The 27,516-nt window shown below is 47.4% G+C and overlaps 2 protein-coding genes and 1 pseudogene across 3 annotated transcripts; 2 read left to right on the top strand and 1 right to left on the bottom strand.

Annotated features, from left to right (window-relative positions):
- Nucleotides 1-608: 608 nt before the first annotated feature.
- On the bottom strand, nucleotides 609-3,237 carry LOC119848095 (annotated as a pseudogene).
- On the top strand, nucleotides 3,218-14,305 carry LOC119847653 (probable G-protein coupled receptor 33). Its single transcript, XM_043501919.1, is given in 3 exon segments — nucleotides 3,218-3,353; nucleotides 8,099-8,362; nucleotides 8,364-14,305. Coding segments are annotated over 2 exon segments (1,053 nt in total). The 5' UTR covers nucleotides 3,218-3,353; nucleotides 8,099-8,104; the 3' UTR covers nucleotides 9,159-14,305.
- A 248-nt stretch (nucleotides 14,306-14,553) lies between these two features.
- Nucleotides 14,554-24,452, top strand: LOC119848094 (probable G-protein coupled receptor 33). 2 transcript variants are annotated; one of them, XM_043501921.1, is made up of 2 exons: nucleotides 14,554-14,632; nucleotides 21,051-24,452. In XM_043501921.1, the coding sequence occupies exons 1-2, from the start codon at nucleotides 14,608-14,610 to the stop codon at nucleotides 21,905-21,907; spliced, it is 882 nt and encodes a 293-aa protein (XP_043357856.1). In that variant the 5' UTR covers nucleotides 14,554-14,607; the 3' UTR covers nucleotides 21,908-24,452. The 2 variants fall into 2 exon arrangements, with proteins under 2 accessions (XP_043357856.1, XP_043357857.1); XM_043501922.1 differs by lacking the exon at nucleotides 14,554-14,632 and adding an exon at nucleotides 20,205-20,952.
- Nucleotides 24,453-27,516: the final 3,064 nt, after the last annotated feature.

The following is a 27,516-nucleotide window of genomic DNA, read 5'->3' as shown; positions in this document are numbered from 1 at the left end:
TAATATTCCAAAATAATTGGTGATTATTTGTTATGCTTCTATTTTTGGAGGGTTTCCCAGATGAACATTGTCCAGGGAATTAGCACTGTGCCCTCTTCTGGTGATGTCTTGCCTGCTATCACCTCTGTTCCTCGACCCACGTCACTCCCAGGACCACAGCATCCTCCTTCAGTTACACTGCCCTCTGGCTGTGCCACACTCTATGTCCCCCAGTCAGAATTATAAACGGAAGGGTAACAACCTTTTTTTATGCAATAACATAAAATCCCTCCTGGCCAGAGGTACAGAATCACTTTAACTGTAAAGGGTTAAGAAGCTCAAATAACCTGGTTGGCACCTTAACAAAAGGATCAATAAGGACAGAAGATACTTTCAAATATTGGGGGGGGCAGGAGAGGTTTTTTTGGGGGCTCATTTTATTTGTTCCCTCTCTGGACAGAGAGAGAGACCAACCAGGTAAAACATTTCCTGAAAACATACCTGAAATGATACATCTAAAATTACAGAAATTGTAAGTAAAGCAAGAAAATATGTTAGATTATCTTTTGTTTTCACTTGTGAATTTTCCCTATGCTAAGAGGGAGTTTTATTCCTGTTTTTTTGTAACTTTGAATCTGAGCCTAGAGGGAAATCCTCTGTGTTTAAATCTTTTTATTACCGTGTAAAGTTACCTTCCATCCTGACTTTGCAGGTGTGATTCTTTTACTTTTTCTTTAAATAAAGTTGTTCTGTTAAGAACCTGTTTGATTTTCAGTATCCTAGGGACAAAGGGTCTGGTCATTACTCACATTATTCTCAAGCCTCCCCAGGGCAGGGAGTGAAAGGGATTGGGGGAATATTTTGGGGAACAAGGAACTCCAATTGACTCTTTTCCTAAATTTTTGTCTAAATAACTTGGTGGTGGCAACAATACTGTTCAAGGACAAGGAAAGGATTTGTGCCTTGGGGAAGTTTTAACTGAAGTTGGTAAAAATAAGCTTAGGGGATCTTTCATGTGGGTCCCCACATCTGTACCCCAGAGTTCAGAGTGGGGAGGGAACCGTGACACCCCCCTTCCAGGGGGATCTGTAGTCTACTGTCTGGCCACGCCCCACAGTGGCTAACTGCAGTCACAATCTAAGGAGATGCAATGGGATATGGACCTGGGAAGGGATGCAGGAGACCTGGGTTTGTTCCTGGTTCTGCCACTGGAGAGACCTTGGTCAAGTCACTTCCCCATTCTGTGTCTCAGTTTCCCCATTTGTAAAAACTGGAAGACTGCTACTGACCTCCTTGGTAAAGCTCTTTGAGATCTACTGATGGCAAGCACTAGAGAAGAGCTAGATATTGCTATTATAATACACAGACTCTTCAGTAATATACTACACCTAATGGATTAAAAACCATTTGGAAATTTAGAACCACGATGAAAATTTTAGGAAACAATCTGGAACCTGTTGGATTCTATGTGGTTTGAAAACACTCTAGAATCCAGTGATGTCCTAGGTCCAGTAGGAAATCTAGAACCCATGGACTTTGAATATGAACACATTGAGACTCTTAGAAAAAACGTGATTCCAGACACAGACAGAGAGATCTAGAGATGCAGAATCCAAGAGAGTCAATTAGGTGAGAACACACTGAGTGTTCTAAAACAAACAAGATTCTGGAGCTGACTCCTGATCTTGTTCCATTGATGACCCACTGAGCTTGAAAAAATTTAGAGACCTGCAACAGATGGGGTTCTCAAGAGAGAGCAGGGAATCTAGAATCCAGGGACACTGCAGGGTTTATAAACAGTGATATACCTGGAACCCATCAGGTTTTAGAACCATAGGAGATCTAGAAACAAAGGGGATCACCAAGTTTTCAACTCTCTGTAAGTCTGGGCACCTTCAGGCCATCTCCTGTTTTGTGTTCTCGACTTCTGATCCCTGTCTTCCATTAGACTCGGGGACACTGCTGCTGAGATCTTCGACAAAAACCGCTTTGACCAGAGTGAGAACAGACGCTGTGAAGTCATGGCAGAACTTCTTCCCCATGAAGAGGTAGAGGATGGGGGAGAAGGAGGAATTGAAGCAGGACATGAAGGTGTAAATGACCAAGAGGGTGCCAGTCACTGACTCTGGCACCTCCTTCTTGTAGAGCTTCAAGCTGTGATAGAGGTGGTAGGGCACCAGTCGAGGAAGAAGGAATCCACCATGGCCACCGTGACTTTCAGGGGGTTCCCAGCCCATGCCTGCTTCTTCTCCAGCCCCACGCAGACATAGCATCCCATGATAGTGCAGAAGGGCAGCAGGAAGCCAGCAGGAACCATCCATGAAGACAGCCAGGTGGACCCATCTGCCCAGGTCCTGCGGCTTGGCTCCATTCCAGTCTCCAGAGATGTTGTAATTGTTGATGCAGATAATTCTGCCCCCGTCCACCATATGGGTCTCCCGGAAAGCCAGGTAGGGAGCTCTGAGAGCAAAGGATGCCAGCCACATGCCCACAACCAGCTTTCCAGCCTAGGGCAGGGTGTGGTGATTCCAAAACCAGATGGGATTGTGAATAAGGGTGTCGAAATCCAGGGTGATGAGGGTGAGAAGTAAGGAGGTGAACATGCCCAGTGTTGCGAATTATACCTGATCGGTCATGCACGGTTCAAGTTTTTAGGCTGAGGCACCAAAAACCAGGTCCAGATCTGCAGTTTCCAGTCTGTGTTTAATGTATTACGCTTGAGCGTGGTGCCCCTCCGCTAGTCAGGAGGGGACACCGTATACAGTTTATGCAAAGCTTATTTACCATCTGACATCGCGTGCTGCCCTCGTGCATCGGCACCCTTAACCAATGAATTCCATCCTCACCCCCATCCTCAGCCACTCTCTGGTGAGTGCTTTCTCGTGTTCTGAGAATGTCAACAACTTTATCATTAAAACGGAACATGCAGTTACACAACGTGCCTCGCATACCACAAAGACAGGAAGGACAACAGTTTCAAGGCGTGAAACAATTCCCCAAATGTGCTGCGGTCTGTGCTGAACAGTTTCAAGGCCCGAAACGATTCCCCAAATGTGCTGCGGTCTGTGCTGCACAGACAGTGGCTGGCGCCAAAGGGTGCCAGCTCTGCACATATTAGCTTTTCCCTCAACACCAGAGAGAGGTATGCATAGAGGAGTTTGCACATGGCCATGCTGAAGACCCAGTGGAAACCCAGGAGGATGTAGATGGTGAAGAAGTGGATCAGCAGGGTAAAAAAGGAGGTAGCAGGAAACCAGGTGGAGGAACCAGAGCATGGTCACTATCCTCATCTTCAGCCCTACCACCCACAGGTACAGCCTGTCCCCCACCACACCCACCAGGAAGGTGGGGAAGAGTAACACAGCCGAGGCTAGGTGAGTGGCGCTCACGGGTGCTGGGGTCTGGCTGGAATTCGCCCCAGTGGTTGGTTGGATGGTCATATTGGTCCATGGTGCCCTGGGGAGAGACAGAAGAGGGGTTAGAAGTGATGACAGACTAGGGTAAAAGGGAGAGTGGACGACAAGGAAGGGAGAAATACCAGAGAGTTAGGAACGTACCATTGGAGAGAACCTCTCTGGGCACCCTCTGGTCCTCCAGACTATCCAGGCTGGGTATTCTCAGAGCAACTGGGACATGGCCAGTGGAACTCACTGCTACAAGACAGAGCTATGGGCCACCTCTTGTACTGAGCGTTCTGTGCCCAGGATTTTTGCAGTATCAGCACCCTCATACAGCCCTTTCCTTCCTAAGTGAGAGCAAGGGCACTGGCGTAATAGGGAAATGGATGGAGCCAGTTGGACACGTCAGCGATTTTTCACCAGGAATTGCAAACCAGGTCTGGTTCCTTTTCAAAAATTTGATGCAATTTTTGTTGTTGTTAATGGAAAAAGTGGAAACTGGATTTTTTCAGGTTTCGGAAACTGACTGGGGTGAAAAATTTGGGAGTTTCAGTAAATGTTTTGGGGGATGGATAAAAAATGGCAGTTTTGGTAAGAAAAAACGTGGGGTTTGAGTCAAATGTTCAGTTTTTATAAACTCTTTTAAGCCCAAATGTTTGGTTTTGAAAATGGATTTTTGGTAAGGGAAAAAACCCAATCAGGGTCCAATAACTGTATTTGGGGTTTGATTCAAAACCGCCAGTTTTGATGAAAACCATTTGGAGGCTTCGTAAACGTCTTGAGTTTACAGAAAACAGCTTTTAGCACAAGCTTCAATTTTTGAAAACTGGTTTTTGGGGAAAAAACAGTGATTTTTATGTTTTAAAAAATCTATTTGTCAGGCTGTTTGGTTAAAAACAGAACAGGTTCAAGGTTTTTTAAAAAACGATTCTTTTTAAACGGCAAACTCAGCACTTTTACCCCCCAAATTTAAAAGTTTGTACATTTTAGGTCAGATGTTAGGAAACACTTTCTAACTCTCAAGGGGGAGAAGCTCTGGAATTGGCTTCCAGGGGTGGAATTGGCTTCCAGGGGTGGTTTTGGGATCCCCATCACTGGAGGGTTTTAAGAACAGCTGGACAAACACCTGGTGGCTTTTCCGGAAGATGCTCTTGGCAAATGAGAGTGATTGAGCTCAGTACGGGGAGACTAATTGAGAGCCCCTAGCCTGGGCTGTGCCGGAGACGAGACTGGAACGATCTAGGGGCCCGTCTGGGTTCCAGACAGACAGATTTATGAATTAGCAGCAGCAGGAGGCTGAGAGTTCAGAGCAACTTTGCCCTCAGGTCAGAGCTCTCTCCACTGGGTTCTCTTCTCGCTGGGGATAAATGCATGTGACATCTGGCCAGCTATATCCCTGGCACAGATCTGAGCGTCACCCGTACACGTGAGGCTCAGGAGGCTGGGGGCCGGCAACGGGGAGGGGAACTGCCATCTGGTTGATGCAGAAAACCTCAGAAGCTGAAGTAGTTTCACAAATGCACACGCCTAACCAGCAGGAGAAAGTGCCGTGCTTCTGTGCCTGAAAGGGGCTTTTCACCTGGCAGCCTTGGGCCTTCTTAAGGGCTGGGACTCAGGACCCCTGAGTTCTATTCCTGCCTTGGGGGATGGGGTCTAGTGGTTCGAGCAGGGGGAGCTGGGTTCTGTTCCTGCCTTGGGGCATGGGGTCTAGTGTATAGAGCAGGGGGAGCTGGGAATCAGGACCCCTGGGTTCTATTCCTACCTCGGGGGATTGGGTCTAGTGGCTAAAGCTGGAACACCCAAGAACAGAGAAACTGCTCAGCGGGCCCATCTGCCCCGGCGTCCTGTCTCTAGCAAAGCCCAGCTGCTTCCGAGGAAGGTGCAAGACACCCCCTAGTGGATGAGGAGGGAATAATCTCCCTGTGGGGGAAATTTTCTGCCAGCCCCTTATGCCTAGGGGTTGGTTCCTGCTCTAAGCAGGTGGGTCTAACCCCTTACCAAGCATCTTGCTCCAGTTTTAACTCCTGGCTGTAAAGGCTCCACTTGTCCTCATTACTCATAGGTAAGGCTACGTTTTAGCCATGGGTATTTTTAGTAAAAGTCATGGACAGGTTACTGGCAGTGAACAAAAATTCGGGGCCTGTAACCTGTCCATGATTTTTACTATATACCCCTAACTAAAACTTGGGGCCTGAGGTGCTGTGGGGGGCAGTCTGGGGGGTGCCGTGGGTGCTCAGGGAGTAGCCCAGTACCACCACTGATGCTGGGAGGGTGGGTGCAGTAGCACACAGCCCAGGACCCCCATGAGTGTTGGGGAGTGGGGTTGGTGGGGCTGGTAGCGTCCCTACTTGGTTTCGACCAGCATGTGTCTGCAGCTCCTGGGGGAGGGGTGGCCAGGGGTGCTCCACACCCTGCTCCCGCCCCAAGCACTGACTCCGCAGCTCCCATTGGCTGGGAACCGCATCCAATGAGAGTTGCAGGGGTAGTGCCTGCGGGCATGGGCACCACAATGAGCCCCCTGGCCCCTCCACCTAGGAGCTTCAGAGACATGCCGGTGGGAACCGAGGAGCCCCCCCGCCCCCCCAGTAAACACCGCCCCTCACCGCAACTGTCTGCCCCAGCCCTGAGCCCCTTCCCACACTCAAACTGCTGCTGCTGGCCCAGGGGCTGGACTCTGCCCAGTCCTCCAATTAGTCTAGATCAGCCTGGACCCTATCCCTACCCTCCAGCGTATCTACCTCTCCTGACAGCTTAGCGTCACTTGCGAACTTGCTGAGGGTGCAGTCCATCCCCTCATCCAGATCATTAATGAAGATGTTGAACAAAACTGGCCTCAGGACCGGCCCCTGGGGCACTCCCCTTGATACTGGCTGCCAACTAGACATTGAGCTGCTGATCATGACCTGCTGAGCCTGATGATCTAACCAGCTTTCTATCCGCCTTATATTCCATTCATCCAATCCATACTTCTTTAACTTGCTGACAATAATACTGTGGGAGACCATATCAAAAGCATTGCTAAAGTCAAGATATATCACGTTCACCGCTTTCCCCATATCCACAGAGCCAGTTATCTCAGTAGATTGCAAAGAACTTTGCCAAGGAGGTCAGTAGCAGTCGCCTGGATTTTACAAATGGGGAAACTGAGGCACAGAGTGCAGAAGTGTCTTGGCCCAGAGCACTTAGTCTGCCAGTGGCAGAGCCAGGAATAGTACCAAGGCCTCCTGGAACCTGGTCCAGGTCTCTATCTACCCTCTTTAGATACTAAGCTCTCTCTTTATACAGTGCATAGCACAGTGAGGTTTGGGGCCATGACTACACCTCCCACTGGGTTCTAGCCCTGGCTCTGGCAGGAGAGCGGGGGCTAGTTTTAAAGCTCTGGCTGTTTCTTAGGTGATTGCTCTGCTAAGAGAGGGTCCGAATGATCATTTCCATTTATGGTTTGCAGCTTTTCTATTTAGAGAGCAAGTTGGGGCGGAGCATGTAGTAGACACAGAGTTAAGGGGAGTGAATTCAAAACACAGGGCAGTACTGAGGTGGGGACAGACAAAGGGACGCTTTGCTGGGCAAAGATACATCACCCGAGTCTCTGCGATGGGTATGCTTCCATCACTTGCTGCCCAGGTGAGTCAAGATGACAGGCAGAGACCCCCTCATCAGGCCTGAAGGGAAATTTCCTTGTAGGGCCACCTAGAAACCACAGAAATTTGCTATTGTAAAGGCAAAGCAAGGGAATCCCTGCCACTGGCTATCACTGGGGTTAGCCTGTGAGACTCCCTGCTGGTTAGCACTGGGGTTAACGTGGGGCACTCACTAGACAGAGGTAGTAGGTGAGATCTGTAATGTGGGTGAATTTTTTGCTCATTTCATGTTAATCAGTTGAGGTGTTCCCCATTTGTAGAGTCTAAGAAACAGGATTCCACATCCCTCCCAGAGCCCAGGAGTCTTGTCTCCCAGCCCCTCCCCCATTCTCTAACCATTAGGCCATTCTCCAGAGCTAATAAATCTGTGAGGGGGGGAAATCCCAGACAGAGGCAGAGGTCTCTGGTGCAGGGCTGGCAGGATGGCTGGGGTCACAGAAGAAGCTCGGTGGATTCAGGCTTCCTATATTACAATGCGGTGAGAAGGATCCTGCACGCTCTCACGAGTCAGGGTGTAGCAGCAATTCCTGTAACTGGCAGATGAACACAAGAGATGGGGTGAGGGGGGGCAGTTTTGTATTCCTTGAAGCAGTGAGTTCCACCGGCACCAGCACCTGTATGCTAGGAGTCAACAGCACTGATCCCCACCTAACTGAGTAGGCCTGATCCCTTTCCCTAGGGCCAGATTAGAGCTGGCCACCCTAGAGGGGAAAGATCCCATGGTTCATTCCCTACTCCCCTGAGCCAGCCAGACATCCATATCACAGCTTCATGGTATTCTCTGCATAGCTGTATATTTGATGTACTAGAGTGTCCCCTTCCCCACTCCTCCCACGTCTGCTATTCCCCTTATCCTACCCTACTGCTCACGGCTCTAACCTGTAGCAGTGAGTTCCACTGGCTATAGCCCAGTTTCTGGTAATATCCAGCCTGGATATTCTGGAGGACCACAGGATGCCCAGCAACGTCCTCTCCAATGTTACCTTCCTAACCCACTCTGGTATTACTCCCCTCTCGTCTTCCACTCTCCCTTTCACCTCCACTGTCGTCCCTTCCAACCCCTCTTCTGTCTCTTCCCAGGGTATCATGACTCCCCCACCAACCACAGTGGTAAATTCCACCAAGACACCAGAGACCATGAAGACCCATCACCTGGCCTCTGCCGTCTTGCTCTTCATCACCTTCCTGGTGGATGTGGTGGGGAACGGGATGTTCCTGGTGCTGGGGCTGAAGATGAGGAGGACGGTGACCACACTCTGGTTCCTCCACCTGGTCTCCTGCTACCTCCTCTTCACCCTGCTGATCCCCTTCTTCGCTGTCTATGTCCTCCTGGATTTCCACTGGGGTCTTTGGCATGGTCACTTGCAAGCTTCTCAATGCCTTTGTCTCTGTGGGCATGTTCTCCTCCGTCTTCCTTCTCACCCTCATCAGCCTGGACCGCTACACCCTCACTCACCACTCCATCTGGTCCCGGAATCACCGCACTCTGCCCCGGGCTCGGAAGCTGGCTGTGGGCGTGTGGCTGGCCTCCTTCATTCTCAGCGCTCCCTACCTGGCTTTCCGGGAGACCCACATGGTGGATGGGGGCAGGATCGCTTGTGTCAATAATTACACTCTCTCCGGAGACTGGAATGGAGCCGAGACGCAGGAGCTGGGGAGACAGGTCCACCTGGCCGTTTTCATGGTCCGGTTCCTGCTCGGCTTCCTGCTGCCTTTCTGCACCATTGTGGGATGCTATGTCTGCGTGGTGCTGGAGCTGAAGGAGAAGAAGCTGGTGTGGGCAGGGAAGCCCTTCAAAGTTATGGTGGCTGCGGTGGTTTCCTTCTTCCTTGGCTGGCTGCCCTACCACCTCTACCATGGCTTGAAGCTCTACAAGAGGGAGGTGCCAGAGTCAATAATGGGCACCCTCTTGGTCATTTACACCTTGTCATCCTGCTTCAATGCTTGCTTCACCCCCATCCTCTATCTCTTTGTGGGGGAGAAATTCTGGCAGGTCTTCAGGATGTCTCTTCTCACTCTGGTCAAAGCTGCTTTTGTCGATGATCTCGGAGGCAGTGCCCCCGAGTCTAGTGGAAGACAGGATTCAGAAATCAAGAACACAAAGAAGAGACTGTGTGAAGGTGCCCAGACTGAGAGATAGTTGAAAACTTGGCATCCCCTTTGTTCCTAGATTCCTGCTGGTTCTGAAACCTGATGGGTTCGAGATATCTCAATGTCTATAAATCCCTCAGTGTCCCTGGATTCTAGATTCCCTGCTATCTCTGGAATCCCGTACGTTCTAGGTCTCTCAATTTTTTGAAACTCAATTTGTCATCAATGGCACCAGATTGCTAGCCAGATCCAGAATCTTGTTTGTTTTAGATCTCTCAATGTGTTATCACAAAATTGACTCTCTTGGATTCTGCATCTCTGGCTGGCTCTGGAATCTCATTTATTGTAGTTTTTCAATGTGTTCAAACTCAAATTCAATTCAGTCTAGGTCCGTGACTGAAACTAGGACATCACTGGATTCTAGAGAGTTTTCAAACCACATAGAATCCAACAGGTTCCAGATTGTTGCTAAAACTTTCATCTTGGTTCTAGATTTCCAAATTGTTTAACATCCATTAGCTGTAGTATATTATAGAAGAGTCCGTATATTATATTAGTGATATCTAGCTCTTCTCTAGTTCTTGTCGTCAGTAGATCTCAAAGAACTTTAGCAAGGAGGTCAGTAGCAGTCTTCCAGTTTTTACAAATGGGGAAACTGAGGCACAGAGTGGGAACGTGACTTGGCCAAGGTCACCCAGAAGTCCAGTGGCAGAACTAGCACAAACACAGGTCTCCTGCATCCCAGCTGAGGTTTCTTTCAATTTCATTGCCTTATGCAATGAGCTCTTTGGGACTGGTTCTGTCTTTTCACTCTGTGTTTGTACAGTGCCTAGCACAGCGGGGTTATGACCCAATCACTGGGATTTTCATGTGGGGAGGCTCTGGTTTAGTTTCAGAGCGGCTGGTAAGGAAAACATGCCAGTTAGAATAAAGAGCTGCTCCAGAGAAAGAACCTGCCCATGAACTGTTCAGGGTGGTGAAGAGGTAACGTCCAAGATAATAAGAGTGATGCTGTATGGAATATGGGTGATCATTCATAATATTATGGATACAAAATTGTATTGAAACATATCAGATATGCCATGTAAGCGATCAGTGGGAAAGTTATCATTTGATAAATATGATCAGCTTGTTTATGTGTATGCATCCTTTTATATTGTGAGTTGTAAATATGTGTGGTATATTTATATGTCAAATCTGTGCTGTGTGTCTGCGTGACAGCCCCAGACAGATTGCATCAGCCCTAACCAGCCCATTGGATGGGCCATCAAGCATAGGCTGGCAATGTTTTATTTCGGGTCAGATCCAAACCAGTATTGATCTGGGAATGTGGCTGGCCCTATGGTGATAAGAAAAACATTTTGTAAAGTGAATAGAATTTAAGTAACTTCTCACTTTACTGGACCTATTTGCTGACTGGGAACCTAAGATTGGAATGCAATAAAGGGGGCTGTGGGATTTCTTTCTTTTTTCTTGGCTTCTTGATAACCATTCCGGTGGATCAGGACCACAGCTTGTGGGTGGTTGGTGAATCTAACTACAGTGTTAATCACCAGTTTTGGGAGAATCTACTGTCCCTTTTGCAGCCTTCCCTGACCTTGGCATTTTCTGGGCTGCCCTCTGCATATCTGGTCACAGGTCACAGTAACTGTGACGATCTCACCTGCCAGCTCCATCTAAGTTACAAAATCTTGGACAAGGCTGGGGGGCAGCAGATCCAAAAGATGATAAAGAGTTAAAAAGAACCTCCCTGGTCGATTCTACATCACTGGCAATTTTTAAAGCAGGACTGGAGGGTATTTCTTACAGGTCTGCTCTAGTTCAACTAGGGACTAGTTCAGGGACGTTCTGCATCAGGTCAGACAAGGGGACCACCATGCTGCTTCTGGCCTCGGAATCTCTGATTCTATCCAGAGGTCAGGAGAGGTTGTTGGGGTGCTGTACCAATTGTCACCTGGACCCACACGGGTATCTGAGGAAGCCAGGCTTGTGTGGGTTGCTGCTGCCAGGTGGAGGGCTGTAGGTGAGTTTAGACATGTGCGTAGCCCCTCTGTTTAAAAATCTTTTCATTCCTACTGTTCAGAAAAAAACAGAAGTCTCCTTCCGGCTCGAAGGAGGCTTCCATTTGGGGGAGGGATAGCTCAGTGGTTTGAGTATTGGCCTGCTAAGCCCAGGGTTGTGAGCTCAATCCTTGAGGGGGCCATTTAGGGATCTGGGGCAAAAATTGGGGATTGGTCCTGCTTTGAGCAGGGGGTTGGGTTAGATGTCCTCCCGAGGTCCCTTCCAACCCTGATATTCTATGATTAAGATGGCCAGACATGACAGATACCACCTCTCACTGATTCAGAATTCAATAGGATCTCATGGATTCTAGGAATCCTGGCCAGTTCTTAACATCTTGGTCCCAGGTCTGTCAGTGATTTGAACGTGATCTGATCTGATGAAGGCTAGATTTAAACATCATGTTTTTCAAGCCACTTTATGTTTCAAAAGCCAATAGGTTCCTATGCATTCTTGGGTTCTAGGTCTGCCAAGATTTAAAAACCCAAAGAGATCCTATGTGGTCTAGAGCATCCTAGTTTCCAACCTCATATATGATATCCTAGACCACATAGGACCAGTTTGGGTTTAAAATTTTTTGTCTGAGCAAGAACCCAAAAGGTTCAAGAATCACTCAAATGTCTAGAACTCTTGGGATACTATTGTGTTTTTAAATGTGTGTGTGTATGTGTATACATATACATACATGTGTGTGTATATATATATAATATACAGATAAACGATAACACATTAGTTCTAGATATTTCCTAGTTTGTAAACCTCTTGAGTTCTAGGTATGACAATGTCTTGAAACCCAATCAGATCTGACATGGTCTAGTACCTGAAGGGTTCAAAGCACAAGAAATCATGTTCTGACTTGAGACACTTTCTTACAGGCCTGATGTTCAGCTCCTTCTTTTGGAAAATCAAGACTCTTTAAGAGTGCTCATTAGAGAAACCCTCCAAAAATACAGCCGTAAAAATAATCACAGATTATTTTGGAATAGGGCATGGAGTGAACAGGCCAGATCGTCAGCTAGTGTAAATCATTGTAACTCTGTTGACTTCACTTCAGTTTTCTTGGGCTCTTCTCCTGCCACTGGGAGATGAGTTGGGTCTAGCAGGTTAGCGTTGTGAGGCTAGGAGCTAGGACTCCTGGGTTCAAACCCAGCTCTATGAGGAAATGGTGTTTAGCAGTTACAGTAGACACCAAAACGTTTAATGAATTAGTGTCAAATTGTTTTGCTCAACCACCAAAAAACTGACATTTTCAATATAAAACATTTCAATTTTCTCATTCAAAACAGTTTTGCTTGATGTTCTTTAAATTAGTTTATCAATTTAAAATGTGTAAAAACCAAGCTCAGGAAAAAAACCCCATCTTGTTCGTACTAAAACAATCTCCACTCCCCCCCCTCTTCTATAGATAATAATAATAATAATTTGGCATCATTCCAAATGAGTCATTCACCACCCTTGACGCCTCAGTTGTTCAAAAGAACCAGAGACCAAAATCATCGGTTATTGCCACAAGACTTACATGCCATCTGTGGTCCCAATTCAGCCCTGTTGTGGCTGAAGACACCAGATCAAAGGTGATAATAGGGATGAGAACACAAACATCTCCATATTTAGATCAAAACAGCAGTGGCTGTGTCTCTAATCCCCCCTGTGTTAACTCAGCGTGGGTGTTACCCTCAATTTCTGGTGGAAGACGTACCTCGCAGAGGAGTGAACTGCTATTAAACACAGGTGCAAACAGCTTGAGGAGTGGACTCACTTTTGCACTATGACCGCATGGCCCCTCGATCCCATTGCGTAGCTGAGCTCAGGGGCCATCCAGGCTTGACATTTCCCAAAGTTCGGCCTCTTTGTTATTTCCCCTCACTCTGCACTGAGAACATTATAACCATCTGAAAATGTTCAATCAGCACGTGGATGGGGAGGGTATCACCGGAACCTCTGGACCAAATGACCTCAAATTTGAACCACAAACCCCACCCCGCCTCCATTGCTCAGTGCCGGTTTCAGGGCAGTTTCATGGGGAAGTCAGTGAAATGTGTGAGTATTAACAGCAGCTCATCTTCAGGGGGCTGCATCTCTTGACGTCTGCAATCAAACAACCGCCCTTTGCTCCAGCAGACTCCAGCAGAGCCCCTGCGGCTTGGTGCCACTTTTCAAGTCAATGCGAGTCTGCAACTGGTTTTCAGAGCGGTGTGAAGATTTTAAGAACGGCTTCTTTTCATGTGGTTTTAACTGAGGGCCCCGGATCACGACTCTCTGAACCTGACCCGCTCACTCTGCCACCGGCCTTGCTCAGAGATGGCCAATTTCAAGGCAAGCCGAGCGGCCACGTGGATTTCAGAGCACTTGGACTCGTCGGCTCTGACAGGAAGAGGTTTCTCTGCAGGCCCGGCGGCAGGAATGCCCTTAGCAGATCTGCTGTGGGAGGACTTGGGCTCCTAGGCCTTGGGCAGATCTGAGCTCAGGGTCTGCAGCACCTGGTTGCAAGCAGCCCCCTGAATCCAACAGCCCTGTCCTCTCTGCACACTCATGTCCAACCCTGGGGCATCAGCCCGGCCACACATGCCAGCCACCTCAGCCGCATCTCTGGGGGGTGGGCCTCTTTGAGAGCCCTGTTAAAGCTCTATTCCCTTTGGACACGTGATTCCCTCCAAGGGGCGATGGGTGGCATTGGTATTTTCCCAGGGGGTACCACTGGACCCCACATTTCTGTGCATACCTGGCCCTCTGTGCCTAACCGGTCTAAGGAGCCCAACTGGGCAGTAGCGGATTATCCAATGGGCTGACGGGGACTGAGCCCAGGGGCTCTGAACAATTGGGGGCCCCTGGAAAAATGAATGCTACACCCCAGCAGAAATCCCAAAGCCCTGGAAGAAGCACAGGGTGGGCAAGGTGGGGGAAACACCCGTGGCCCGACACCACTCCCCGGCAGAAGCGCCGGGCAGGGTGGGGAAAGATCCAATGCCCAGACCCCCGCTGCAGCCCTTGGACTGCAGGGCTCTTGCTCCCTGTCGAGGACTCAGCTTTAGTGGTTAGAGCAGGGGAGGGGTGACTCAGGAAATCTGGGTTCAAGCCTCAGATGTGGGAGGGGAGTGGGGTCTAGTGGATTAGAGAAGCTGGGGGGCTGGGAACCAGGACTCTGGGTTCTATCCCTGGCTCTGGCAGGGGAGCGGGGGCTAGTTTTAAAGGAATGGCAGTTTCTTAGGTGGTTTCTTTGCTAAGACAGTGTCCAAATGATCATTCCCATTTATGAGTTGCAGCTTCTCTATCTCTGAGAGCAGGTGGAGGCGGAGCGTATAGAAGCGTAACAGAGTTAAGGGGAGAGACCTCAACACCCAGGGCAGTGTAGACTCACGGACGCTTTGCTGGGCAAACACAGACCATCTGAGTCTCTCTCTGTGCTGGGTCCTGCACTGCCCAGGTGAGTCGAGACGATGGGCCACAACTCACTGCTACAGGGTAGATGTGTAGGAAGAAGAGGAGGAAAAGAGGAAACGCAGATGTGGGAGGAGTGGGGAAGGGGACAGTCTGGACAGATTGGAAAGCGTCCAGTGGAGGGCAACAGAAATGATTAGGGGACTGGAACACAGGACTTAGGAAGAGAGGCTGAGGGAACTGGGCTTGTTTAGTCTGCAGAAGAGAAGAGTGAGGAGGGATTTGATAGCAGCCTTCAACTACCTGAAGGGGGTTCCAAAGAGGATGGATCTTGACTGTTCTCAGTGGTGGCAGATGACAGAATGAAGAGCAATGGCCTCAAGTTACAGTGGGGGAGGTCTAGGTTGGATATTAGGAAACACTATTGCATACGGAGGGTGGTGAAGCACTGGAATGGGTAACCTAGGGAGGCGGTGGAATCTCCTTCCTTAGAGGTTTTAAAGGCCCGGCTTGACAAAGCCCTGGCTGGGATGATTTAGTTGGTGTTGGTCCTGCATTGAGCAGGAGATTGGACTAAATGACCTCCTCAGGTCTCTTCCAACCCTAATATTCTATAATTCTATAATGGGTAGGGGCCCTTCATTGGGTCTGAAGGGCAATTTCCTTACTAATCCTACACAGAAGCCACAGACATTTCCTATTAACAAAGCAAACCAGTGGGACTCCCTGCTACTGGGTATTAATGGGGTTAACATGGGGACTCAATAGACAGATGTAGTAGATGGGTCTGTGACATGGGTGAATTTTTCTCTCTTGTTTCAGGTTAATAGATTCATAGATTCATAGATACTAAGGTCAGAAGGGACCACTCTGATCATCTAGTCCGACCTCCTGCACAGCGCAGGCCACAGAATGTCACCCACCACTCCTATGAAAAACCTCACCCATGTCTGAGCTATTGAAGTCCTCAAATCATGGTTCAAAACTTCAAGGAGCAGAGAAGCCTCCCTCCAGTCAACCATGCCCCATGCTACAGAGGAAGGCGAAAAACCTCCAGGGCCTCTCCAATCTGCCCTGGAGGAAAATTCCTTCCCGACCCCAAATATGGCAATCAGCTAAACCCTGAGCATATGGGCAAGATTCACCAGCCAAATACCCAGGAAAGAATTTTCTATAGTAACTCAGATCCCATCCATCTAATATCCCATCTCAGGGGATTTGGCCTATTTACCCTGAATATTTAAAGATCAGTTACTTACCAAAATCCCATTATCCCATCATACCATCTCCTCCATAAACTTATCGAGTAGAATCTTAAAACCAGATAGATCTTTTGCCCCCACTGCTTCCCTTGGAAGGTTATTCCAAAACTTCACTCCTCTGATGGTTAAAAACCTTCGTCTGATTTCAAGTCTAAACTTCCTGGTGGCCAGTTTATACCCATTTGTTCTTGTGTCCACATTGGTGCTGAGCTTAAATAATTCCTCTCCCTCTCCTATATTTATCCCTCTGATATATTTATAGAGAGCAATCATATCTCCCCTCAACCTTCTTTTAGTTAGGCTAAACAAGCCAAGCTCCTTAAGTCTCCTTTCATAAGACAAGTTTTCCATTCCTCGGATCATCCTAGTAGCCCTTCTCTGTACCTGCTCCAGTTTGAATTCATCCTTTTTAAACATGGGAGACCAGAACTGCACACAGTATTCTAGGTGAGGTCTCACCAGTGCCTTGTATAACGGTACTAAAACCTCCTTATCCCTACTGGAAATGCCTCTCCTGATGCATCCCAAAACCGCATTAGCTTTTTTCACAGCCATATCACATTGGTAGCTCATAGTCATCCTATGATCAACCAATACTCCAAGGTCCTTTTCCTCTTCCGTTACTTCTAATTGATGCGTCCCCAGCTTATAACTAAAATTCTTGTTATTAATCCCTAAATGCATAACCTTACACTTCTCACTATTAAATTTCATCCTATTACTATTACTCCAGTTTACAAGGTCATCCAGATCCTCCTGTATAATATCCCGATCCTTCTCCGAATTGGCAATACCTCCCAGCTTTGTATCATCTGCAAACTTTATTAGCACACTCCCACTTTTTGTGCCAAGGTCAGTAACAAAAAGATTAAATAAGATTGGTCCCAAAACCGATCCCTGAGGAACTCCACTGGTAACCTCCCTCCAACCTGACAGTTCGCCTTTCAGTAGGACCCGTTGCAGTCTCCCCTTTAACCAATTCCTTATCCACCTTCTGATGTTCATATTGATCCCCATCTTCTCCAATTTAACTAATAATTCCCCATGTGGCACGGTATCAAATGCCTTACTGAAATCTAGGTAAATTAGATCCACTGCATTTCCTTTATCTAAAAAATCTGTTACTTTTTCAAAAAAGGAGATTAGGTTGGTTTGGCACGATCTACCTTTTGTAAAACCATGTTGTATTTTGTCCCATTTACCATTGACTTCAACGTCCTTAACTAATTTCTCCTTCAAAATTTTTTCCAGGACCTTGCATACTACAGATGTCAAACTAACTGGCCTGTAGTTACCTGGATCACTTTTTTTTCCTTTCTTAAAAATAGGAACTATATTAGCAATTCTCCAATCATTCGGTACTATTCCTGAGTTTACAGATTCATTAAAAATTCTTGCTAATGGGCTTGCAATTTCAGGTGCCAATTCCTTTAATATTCTTGGATGAAGATTATCTGGGCCCCCCGATTTAGTCCCATTAAGCTGTTTCAGTTTCGCTTCTACCTCTGATATGGTAATATCTACCTCTATATCCTCCTTCCCATTTGTCATGCTACCATTATCCCCAAGATCCTCTTTAGCCTTATTAAAGACTGAGGCAAAGTATTTGTTTAGATATTGGGCCATGCCTAGATTATCTTTAACCTCCGCTCCATCCTCAGTGTTAAGCGGCCCCACTTCTTCCTTCTTAGTTTTCTTCTTATTTATATGGCTATAGAACCTTTTACTATTGGTTTTAATTCCCTTTGCAAGGTCCAACTCTACTCGACTTTTAGCCTCTCTGACTTTATCCCTACATCTTCTGACCTCAATTAGGTAGGTTTCCTTGCTGATCCCTCCCATCTTCCACTCCCTGTATGCTTTCTGCTTCTTCATAATCACCTCTTTAAGATGCTTGCTCATCCAGCTTGGTCTACAACTCCTTCCTATGAATTTTTTCCCCTCTCTTGGGATACAGGCTTCCGATAGCTTCTGCAGTTTTGATTTAAAGTAATCCCAGGCCTCAACTGCCTTTAGATCCATAAGTTCTTCAGTCCAATCCACTTCCCTAACCAATTGCCTTAATTTTTGAAAGTCAGCCCTTTTGAAATCAAAAACCCTAGTTGCAGATTTATTTTTGTTAATCCTTCCATTTAGTTTGAACTGAATTAGCTCATGATCACTTGAGCCAAGATTGTCCCCTACAACCATTTCTTCTATGAGGTCCTCGCTACTCACCAAAATTAAATCTAAAATGGCATCCCCTCTAGTCGGTTCAGCAACTACTTGTTGAAGGAATCCATCAGCTATCGCATCTAGGAAAATCTGAGCCCTATTATTATTACTAGCACTGGTCCTCCAGTCTATATCTGGGAAGTTAAAGTCTCCCATGATCACGCAGTTTCCATTAGTATTTACTTTATTAAAGACATCAAAAAGGGCTCTATCCATAACCAAATTAGATCCCGGAGGTCTATAGCACACCCCAAGCACTATCATAGGAGAGGCTTTACTAGTTTTCTTCCCCAATGTAATTTTTGCCCAGACAGACTCTGTCTTATCCATTGCATCGCTTCTTATTTCTTTACATTCTACCTCATCATTGATATACAATGCTACTCCACCACCTTTACCTTTATTTCTGTCTTTCCTAAACAGCACATACCCTTCAATACCTGTAGTCCAGTCATGACTACTATTCCACCATGTTTCTGTTATCCCTATAATATCTGGTTTCACTTCCTGCACCAGTAGCTCTAGTTCCTCCATTTTGTTACCTAGACTCCTCGCATTGGTGTATAAACATCTTAATTTTTGCTGTTTGGCCTCGCTCACATTTTGTACCCTATTAGGCACAGTCATTCTACAGCCATTATAACCTATTAGACTAGTATCCACACCGCCCTCGCTCCTTATATACATTCTCCTACCCATGGCTGTATCCTTTCTTACTTCATCTTCTTCCCTCTCAATGCTAAAATCTGGCGTGGAGATTTTCCGGACATCTCCCATCCATCTCCCCCCAATTCCTAGTTTAAAGCTCTCTTTATCAGTTGTGCCAGCCTCGATCCTAGAAGTCTATTTCCTTCCCTACTCAGATGAAGTCCATCCGGAGAGAACTGACCTCTGTCCGTGAATGCCTCCCAGTGGCCATACATCCCAAAGCCCTCCTTATAGCACCACTGCCTAAGCCATCTGTTGACAGTCATAATCTTGTCACACCTTTGTTGCCCTTCTCTAGGAACAGGAAGGATCCCGCTAAAGATCACCTGAGCCTCAATTTCCTTAAGCGTCTTCCCCAGCCTAGCATAGTCTCCCTTGATACTTTCCAGCGAGAATCTGGCTGTATCATTTGTTCCCACATGAAGGATAATTAGGGGATTCTTTCCCGCTCCCTTGAGGATCCTTTTCAACCTCAGGTCTACATCCCTTATCTTAGCACCCGGAAGACAGCACACCCTTCTATTCTCAGGATCAGCTCTAGTTACAGGCCTGTCTATTCTTCTCAATAAAGAGTCCCCGATCACATAGACCTGCCTTTTCCTGGTGACAGTGCTATTCTCCAGTCTCTCCCCTGTTCCCTCTGGCTGCAAGTTCTTTCCATTCCTATTTTCCCTTACAATTCTCTTCAACCCATCCTGTATCCTCCTGGGGCTCATATTTGGTGTAGTCTCCCTTGACTCTTCCCCTTTTTCTATAGGGCTAGCCTCTCTTCTCTTCTTCCTTACCCTTCCACCTTCAGCGACTACCTGCTGAGCCCCTTCTTCATTTTCCAACTCTGCAAACCTGTTCCTAAGCTCTATTTCTCCTTCACTAGCCCGTCTTTTTCTCTGCCTGGTTCTTTGAGTCACATGTTTCCACTGACCACTTTCCTCATCCAGTCTCTCCTCAAAATTCCCCAGCCCTGCTTCCATCCGAGAGTCTGAGCTTTTCCCTTCAGATACCTCATATCTTTGCTCCATCATCTGCTCAAACCCCTTCCTAAACTCAACGAGACTTTCCACCTGCATCTCCAAACCTCGGATCTTTTCCTCCATCAGCTCTATCAGACGGCATTTCATGCAGACAAAACTCTTACCGGTTCCCCCCTCCAGGATCATGTACATACCACAGCTTCCACATCCAGTCATCCTCAATGTGTCTTTCACTGCAGGAGTCACTCCCACAGCTTCCTCTGTATCTGTCATCTCCTTCCCACCTAAATCCTGTTAATCTGGGAAACACAAGCCACACCAAAAAGACCACCCCCCCAGCAAAAGCAAACCCCAAACAAGCACCACAATACAAACTCCCCTTGCAAACTCCCACTCAAACTCCCCTGTTTAGAGCTCTGTTTGCTAGATCCTGTGCCGCTGCAGCTGTCTGTCAGATGATGTGTCCCCATTTACACAGCTCTAAGCCACAGGACCCCCCCGCTTCCCTCCCACAGCCCAGGAGTCCTGCCTCCCAGTCTCCAGTGCTATGACCACTAGGCCAGTCAGCAGAGCACAGAAGAAACCATGCTAACATGGCCAGGGGGTGGCAGTGGCAATGGCGGGGGGGCGGGCGGGGTGCAGTCCCTGACAGAGACAATAGCCCAGAGGTCCCTGGTGCAGAGCTGCAGCACGGCTGTGGGGTAGAGAAGCAGCTTGGTGGCTTGAGGCTTCCTGTGTTACAATGAGGCTGAGAAGGACCCTGCATGCTCTCACGAGTCAGGGTGTAGTAGCAGTTCCTGTGACAGGCAGATGAATACAAGAGATGGGGTGGGGGTGGGGTGGCTTTTTCCACCTTGTAGCAATGAGTTCCACTGGCCCCAGCACCTGCATGCTAGGAGCCAACAGCACCGATCCCCACTTCCTTGAGCCTGCCAGTCCCTTCCCTGGAGACAGATTGGAGCTGGCGTCTGCTCGGGAGGAAAAGCCTCGTTTCCCATTAACCACCCTTCTGAGCTAGCCCATCATCCAGATCACAGCGACATGGCATTCTCAGCATAGCTGTGTATTTGACTGACTAGACTGTCCCCATCCCCACTCCTCCCACATCTACTATCCCTCTTTCCCTGCTCTGCTGCCCATAGTTCTACCTTGTAGCAGTGAGTTCCACCGGCTATAGCCCTGTTGCTGAGACTATCGAGCCTGCATATTCTGGACGACCAGAGGGTCCCTAGAGAGATCCTCTCCAATGGTACCTTCCTAAACCCCTCTTATTTCTCCCTTCCTCTTGCCCTCGCCCTTTCCCCCTCCTCTATCGTCCCTTCTAACCCTTCTTCTCTCTCTCCCCAGGGCACCATGGACCAAGGCACATGACTCCCCCACCAACCACTGGGGCAAATTCCAGCCAGACCCCAGCAGCTGTGAGCGCCTCTCACCTGGCTGCAGCCGTATTGCTCTTCCCCACCTTCCTGGTGGGTGTGGTGGGGAACGGGCTGTACCTGTGGGTGCTGGGGCTGAAGATGAGGATGACGGTGATCACGCTCTGGTTCCTCCACCTGGTATCCTGCTACCTCCTCTTCACCCTGCTGATCCCCTTCTTCATCATCTCCCTCCTCATGGGTTTCCCCTGGGTCTTCGGCACGGTCATGTGCAAGATCCTCAACATCTGCATCTCTGTGGGCATGTTCTCCTCAGTCTTCCTTCTCACCTTCATCATCCTGGACTGCTACACCCTCACTCACCACCCCATCTGGTCCCGGAATCACCGCTCCGTGACCTGGGCTAGGAAGCTGGTTGTGGGAGTGTGGCTGACATCCTTTGGTCTCAGCGCTCCCTACCTGGCTTTCCGGGAGACCCCGATGGTTCACACGGGCAGAACCACCTGCATCAATAATTACACCCTCTCTGGAGACTGGAATGGAGCCAAGCCACAGAAGCTGGGGAGATGGGTCCACCTGGCCATCTTCATGGTCCGGTTCCTGCTAGGTTTCTTTCTCCCCTTCTGCACCATCGCAGGATGCTATGTCCGTGTGGGGCTGAAGATGAAGGAGAAGAAGCTGGCGTGGGCTGGGAAGCTCTTCAAAGTCATGGTGGCTGCGGTGGTTTCCTTCTTCCTTGGCTGGCTGCCCTACCACCTCCACCATGGCTTGAAGCTCTACAAGCTCTCACCTGGAATACTGTGTGCAGTTCTGGTCTCCCATGTTTAAGAAGGATAAATTCAAACTGGAACAAGTACAGAGAAGGGCTACTAGGATGATCCGAGGAACGGAAAACTTGTCCTATGAAAGGAGACTCAAGGAGCTTGGCTTGTTTAGCCTAACTAAAAGAAGGCTGAGGGGAGATATGATTGCTCTCTATAAATATATCAGAGGGATAAATACCGGAGAGGGAGAGGAATTATTTAAGCTCAGTACCAATGTGGACACAAGAACAAATGGATACAAACTGGTCATTGGGAAGTTTAGACTTGAAATTAGACAAAGGTTTCTAACCATTAGAGGAGTGAAGTTTTGGAATAGCCTTCCAAGGGAAGCAATGGGGGCAAAAGACCTATCTGGCTTTAAGATTAAACTCAATAAGTTTATGGAGGAGATGGTATGATGGGATAACATGATTTTGGCAATTAATTGATCTTTAAATATTCATGGCAAATAGGCCCAGTGGCCTGTGATGGGATGTTAGATGGGGTGGGATCTGAGTTGCTACAGAGAATTCTTTGCTGGGTATCTGGCTGGTGAATCTTGCCCATATGCTCAGGGTTCAGCTGATCGCCATGTTTGGAGTCGGGAAGGAATTTTCCTCCAGGGCAGATTGGAAGAGGCCCTGGAGGTTTTTCGCCTTCCTCTGTAGCATGGGGCCCGGGTCACTTGCTGAAGGATTCTCTGCTCCTTGAAGTCTTTAAACTATGATTTGAGGACTTCAATAGCTCAGACATAGGTGAGAGGTTTTTCGCAGGAGTGGGTGGGTGAGATTCTGTGGCCTGCGTTGTGCAGGAGATCAGACTAGATGATCATAATGATTCCTTCTGACCTTAATATCTATGACTCTATGAAAAAGAAGGAGGTGCCAGAGTTGGTGACGGGTGCCGTCTTGGTCATTTACACCTTTACATCCTGCTTCAATGCCTGCTTCACCCCCATTCTCTGTCTCTTTGTGGGGGAGAAGTTCTGGCAGGTCTTCAGGAAGTCTCTTCTCACTCTCGTCAAAGCAGCTTTTGTCAATGATCTCGCCAGCAGGGCTGTCGAGTCTAATGAAAGACACGGGTCAGAAGTTGAGAACACAAAACGGGTGACGGCCTCAAGATGCCCAGACTTAGGGGGAGTTGAAAACTTGTCATCCCAGACAAGATTCCTGATGGTTCTAAATTCTAATGGGTTCCCGGCATCCCACTGTTCATAAACTCTGCAGTGTTCCTGGATTGTAGATTCCGTGCTCTCTCCAGAATTTAATGTGTTCTAGATAACTCAATTTTTTCAAACTCAATGGGTCATCAATGACACCAGATTAGTAGCCAGCTCCAGAATCTTGTTTGTTTTAGAACTCTCAATGTGTTCTAACCTAATTGACTCTCTTGGATTCTGCATCACTAGCTGTCTCTGGAATTTCATGTCTTGTAATCCTCTCAATGTGTTCAAAATGGAAGACTATGGGTTCTATATTCCAGACTGGATCTACAACATCACTGGATTCTAAAGTGTTTTCAAACCACATAGAATCGAACAGGTTCCAGACTGTTTCCTAAAAGTTTCATTGGGGTTCTAAATTTCCAGATGGTTTAAAATCCATTTGGAGTAGTATATTATAGAAGAGTCTATATATTACAATACTGATATCTAGCTCTTCTCTAGTATTTCTAATCAGTAGATCTCAAAAGAAGTTTAGCAGGGAGATCATTAGCAGTCTTCCAGTTTTTACTAATGGGGAAACTGAGACACAAAATGGGGAAATGACTTGCCCAAGGTCATTCAGTAGAACCTTCAGCCCATCCAGTGGCACAGCCATGAACAAACTCATGTCAGCTGTGTCCCAGCCCGGGCCTCTATCCATTGAATCTCTTTAGATTGTGGGCTTTCTGGGACAGGGTCTTTTTGCTCTGTTTGTGCAGCGCCTAGCATAGTGGGATTCTGGTTCAGGATTTGGGCTCCCAGCACTACCAAAATAGAAAGTAATAATAAATAATCATTCCCGTGTGTTCCTTGAACTACATAAAATCTATATGTTTTGTGGGGTGGCTTTGACATAATTTACAAACACAGCGTCATCAGCTCACTGGAATATTTAGTGTGGGGAGGCTCTGGCTTAATTTAAGAGCAGCCAGTAAGGAAAACAAGCCGGCAGAATGAAGAGCGGCTCTAGAGAAACCACCTGTCCTTGAACATTCAGGGTGGTGTAGAGGTAACGCCCAAGCTAGTAACTGTGATGTTGTATGGAATGTGGGTGACAATTCATGATATTATGGACACCAATATTAAGATATTGCATGAATCGTACAAATTATGCCATGTAAGGTATGCATGGATAAGATATGATGTGCTAAATATGGGAAGCTTGTTTATATGTATGAGTCATCTTTATGTTTTGAGTTATAGACATGTGTGGTATATTGATATTTCCTATTTGTACTGTATATCTGGGTGACACCCTGTCATAAATATAAAGGGAAGGGTAAACACCTTTAAAATCCCTCCTGGCCAGAGGAAAAAACCTTTCACCTGTAAAGGGTTAAGAAGCTAGGATAACCTTGCTGGCACCTGACCAAAATGACCAATGAGGAGACAAGATACTTTCAAAGCTGGAGGGGGTGGAAAAACAAAGGCTGTCTCTGTCTGGGTGATGCTTTTGCTGGGAACAAAAAAGGAATGGAATCTTAGAACTTAGTAAGTAATCTAGTTAGATATGCATTAGATTCTGTTGTGTTTAAATGGTTGATAAAATAAGCTGTGCTGAATGGAATGGAGATTTCTGTTTTTGTAACTTAAGGTTTTGCCTAGAGAGATTCTCTATGTCTTGAATCTGATTATCCTATAAGGTATTTACCATCCTGATTTTACAGAGGTGATTTGTTTACTTTTTCTTCTATTAAAATTTTTCTTTTAAGAAACTGAATGCTTTTTCATTGTTCTTAAGATCCAAGGGTTTGGGTCTGTGTTCACCTATGCAAATTGGTGAGGATTTTTATCAAGCCTTCCCCAGGAAAGGGGGTGTAGGGTTTAGGAGGATTTTGGGGTGAAAGATGTTTCCAAGCGGGCTCTTTCCCTGTATATATTTGTTAAACGCTTGGTGGTGGCAGCAATAAAGTCCAAGGGCAAAAGGTAAAATAGTTTGTACCTTGGGGAAGTCTTAACCTAAGCTGGTAAAAATAAGCTTAGGGTTTTTTTATGCAGGTCCCCACATCTGTACCCTAGAGTTCAGAGTGGGGAAGGAACCTTGACATGGTGGCAGAGCGGTGCAATTAACTTGAAATCATTTTGAGATTTTTTGAACAAGAAGCACAGATTTTAAAAAGGAATTTTTTTTTCCTTTGGGCTGCTGGAAAGCGGGTTTTCAGCTGAAAGCAGTTAGAGTTTTTTTTTGTCTCTGCTTGGCGGCCAGAGCAGAGACAAAAGGGAATTGTCTTTTGTGAGCTGGAGTTTTCTCTACCTAAAGGCAGGGTAGTTAGCTTCCTGCAGGGAAATTCACAAGTCTTCACAGACCTGTAGAAGTTTTTTTTTTTTTACCTAAGAGCAGCTAGAGGGGTTTTCTGTCTATTTGCCTGGAGACAAAGGTGTTAGGGTTTTTTTTAAGGATTTTTCTGTAGGCTGACCAACACTATCAGAGAACATAGGTATCTAGTTACAGCACAGCAAAATTTTACAAGCCAAGTTTTTTGTTTGTTTTATTTCTAGCTCTTGGGTGTAAAGTTAGTTAAAAACAGAGAGGCAAACATGACAGAGCCCAAAACAGAAACAGCCAAAGAGGCTGCCCACAGGAGAGTTATGGAGGCAAAGGAAAAAGAAATGGAAGGAAAAGGAAAAAGCCCAAGAGGCTGCCCACAGGAGAGCTATGGAGACAAAAGAAAAAGAATGGAAGCATGCTGAGGAGAAGAGGGAGGCTGCCCACAAGAGAGCTATGGAGGAAAAGGAAAAAGAGGAAGCATACACTGGAGATGGAGAAGGCAAAGGCTCAACAGAATAGCAATCCTTCTCCAGGTACCGCTTCACATCTCAGGAAGTTCCCCACCTACAAGGCAGGTGAAAATACCGAGGCCTTCTTAGAAAAATTCAAAAGGGCCTGCCTTGGGTACAGCATCTCTACAGACCAATACATAGTGGAGAAGAGGCCGCAGATCAGTGGACCCTTAGCTGAGGTGGTGGCTGAAATGCCTAAGGAACAAATGAACCAGTATGAACTGTTTAAAAACAAGGTGAGAGTCACAATGGGGCTAACACCCAAGCATTCCCGTTGGCGGTTCAGAGCCCTAAGGTGGAAACCAGACATGTCATTTACCCGACATGCCTACCACATTGTAAAACATTGGGATGCCTGGATATCAGGAGCAAGTGTTAAATTTCCTGAAGATTTGCCCTTTCTAATGCAAATGGAGCAGTTCTTAGAGGGTGTTCCTGAGGAAATAGAAAGATACATCCTAGACAGGAAGCCCAAAACTGTAATCAAGGCAGGGGAGATTGGAGCCAAATGGGTGGAGGTGGCAGAAAAGAAAAAAAACTGGTCGCAGTTGGAGCAGACACCAGCAGGGACAACCTCAGACCACACCCTACTACCTGGGGCAGCCCAAGGCCCCAACTACCCCCCCAAGGAACACTCCAGACACCTTATCGTCCTGCCACACCATTCTCCAGCAACCCACCTCGCCCCAGTGGTCCGTCAGCTGGACGATGTTTTAAATGTAACGAGCCAGGGCATGTGAAGGCCAAATGCCCCAAGATCCCCAACAGATTACAGTTCCTTGCACCGGAATCACACCAGAGGTTCTCAGGCCCAGATACCTCCCAGATACCCTTGGAGTGGAGGGAAACTGTGAGTGTGGACGGGAAGAAGATCACCTCGTGGAGGGACATCGGAGCAGAAGTGTCGGCTATCCATGCTTCCTTAGTGGACCCAAATTTAATCGACTCAGAGATCCAAGTGACAATTCAACCCTTCAAGTCCAACTCTTTCAATTTGCCTACAGCCAAGTTGCCTGTCCAGTACAAGGGCTGGTGAGGAACGTAGACTTTTGCAGTCTAAGATGATTATCCCATCCCCATGCTGTTGGGGGAAGACTTGGCCAATCATGTGAAGCGAGCCAAGAGGGTGGGAATGGTCAACTGCAGCCATGCTAAACAAGCCGTCACGCCTAGCTCTGTTCCGGAAACTTCTACCAGGACCCGGTCGGAGGTGATGGTCTGGAGTCCAGGTCCAATGTCTGCAACAGCAGTAGTGGATCCAGTCCCAGAGATCCAGACATAGCCAGTCCCAGAACTGGAACCGGCAGAACAACCAGCACCAGACCCATTGCCAGCACTGAATCTAGTACTTGCAACCCCAACACCAGAGGGCCCCACTGAACCTGAACCAGCAGCAGCCGATAACCCTACATCAGAGGCTCAGCTGGAGTCTGAACCCCAACATAGTGCACCAGCGGAGAGCGGTTCACAGTCAGCGGAAACAGCCCCATCCCCTACATCGCTTCCAGAGGGACCAAGCCTAGGTCCACAATCCAATGAGGAACTGATGTCTCCAGCATCAAGGGAACAGTTCGAAACCAAACAGGAAGCAGATGAAAGCCTCCAGAGAGCTTGGATGGCAGCACAGAGCAACCCACCGACTCTCAGCT

Source organism: Dermochelys coriacea, chromosome 24, assembly GCF_009764565.3.
Source record: "Dermochelys coriacea isolate rDerCor1 chromosome 24, rDerCor1.pri.v4, whole genome shotgun sequence".
In the NCBI taxonomy this organism is placed as follows: domain Eukaryota; kingdom Metazoa; phylum Chordata; order Testudines; family Dermochelyidae; genus Dermochelys; species Dermochelys coriacea.
This window is presented reverse-complemented; position numbering and strand designations above follow the sequence as displayed.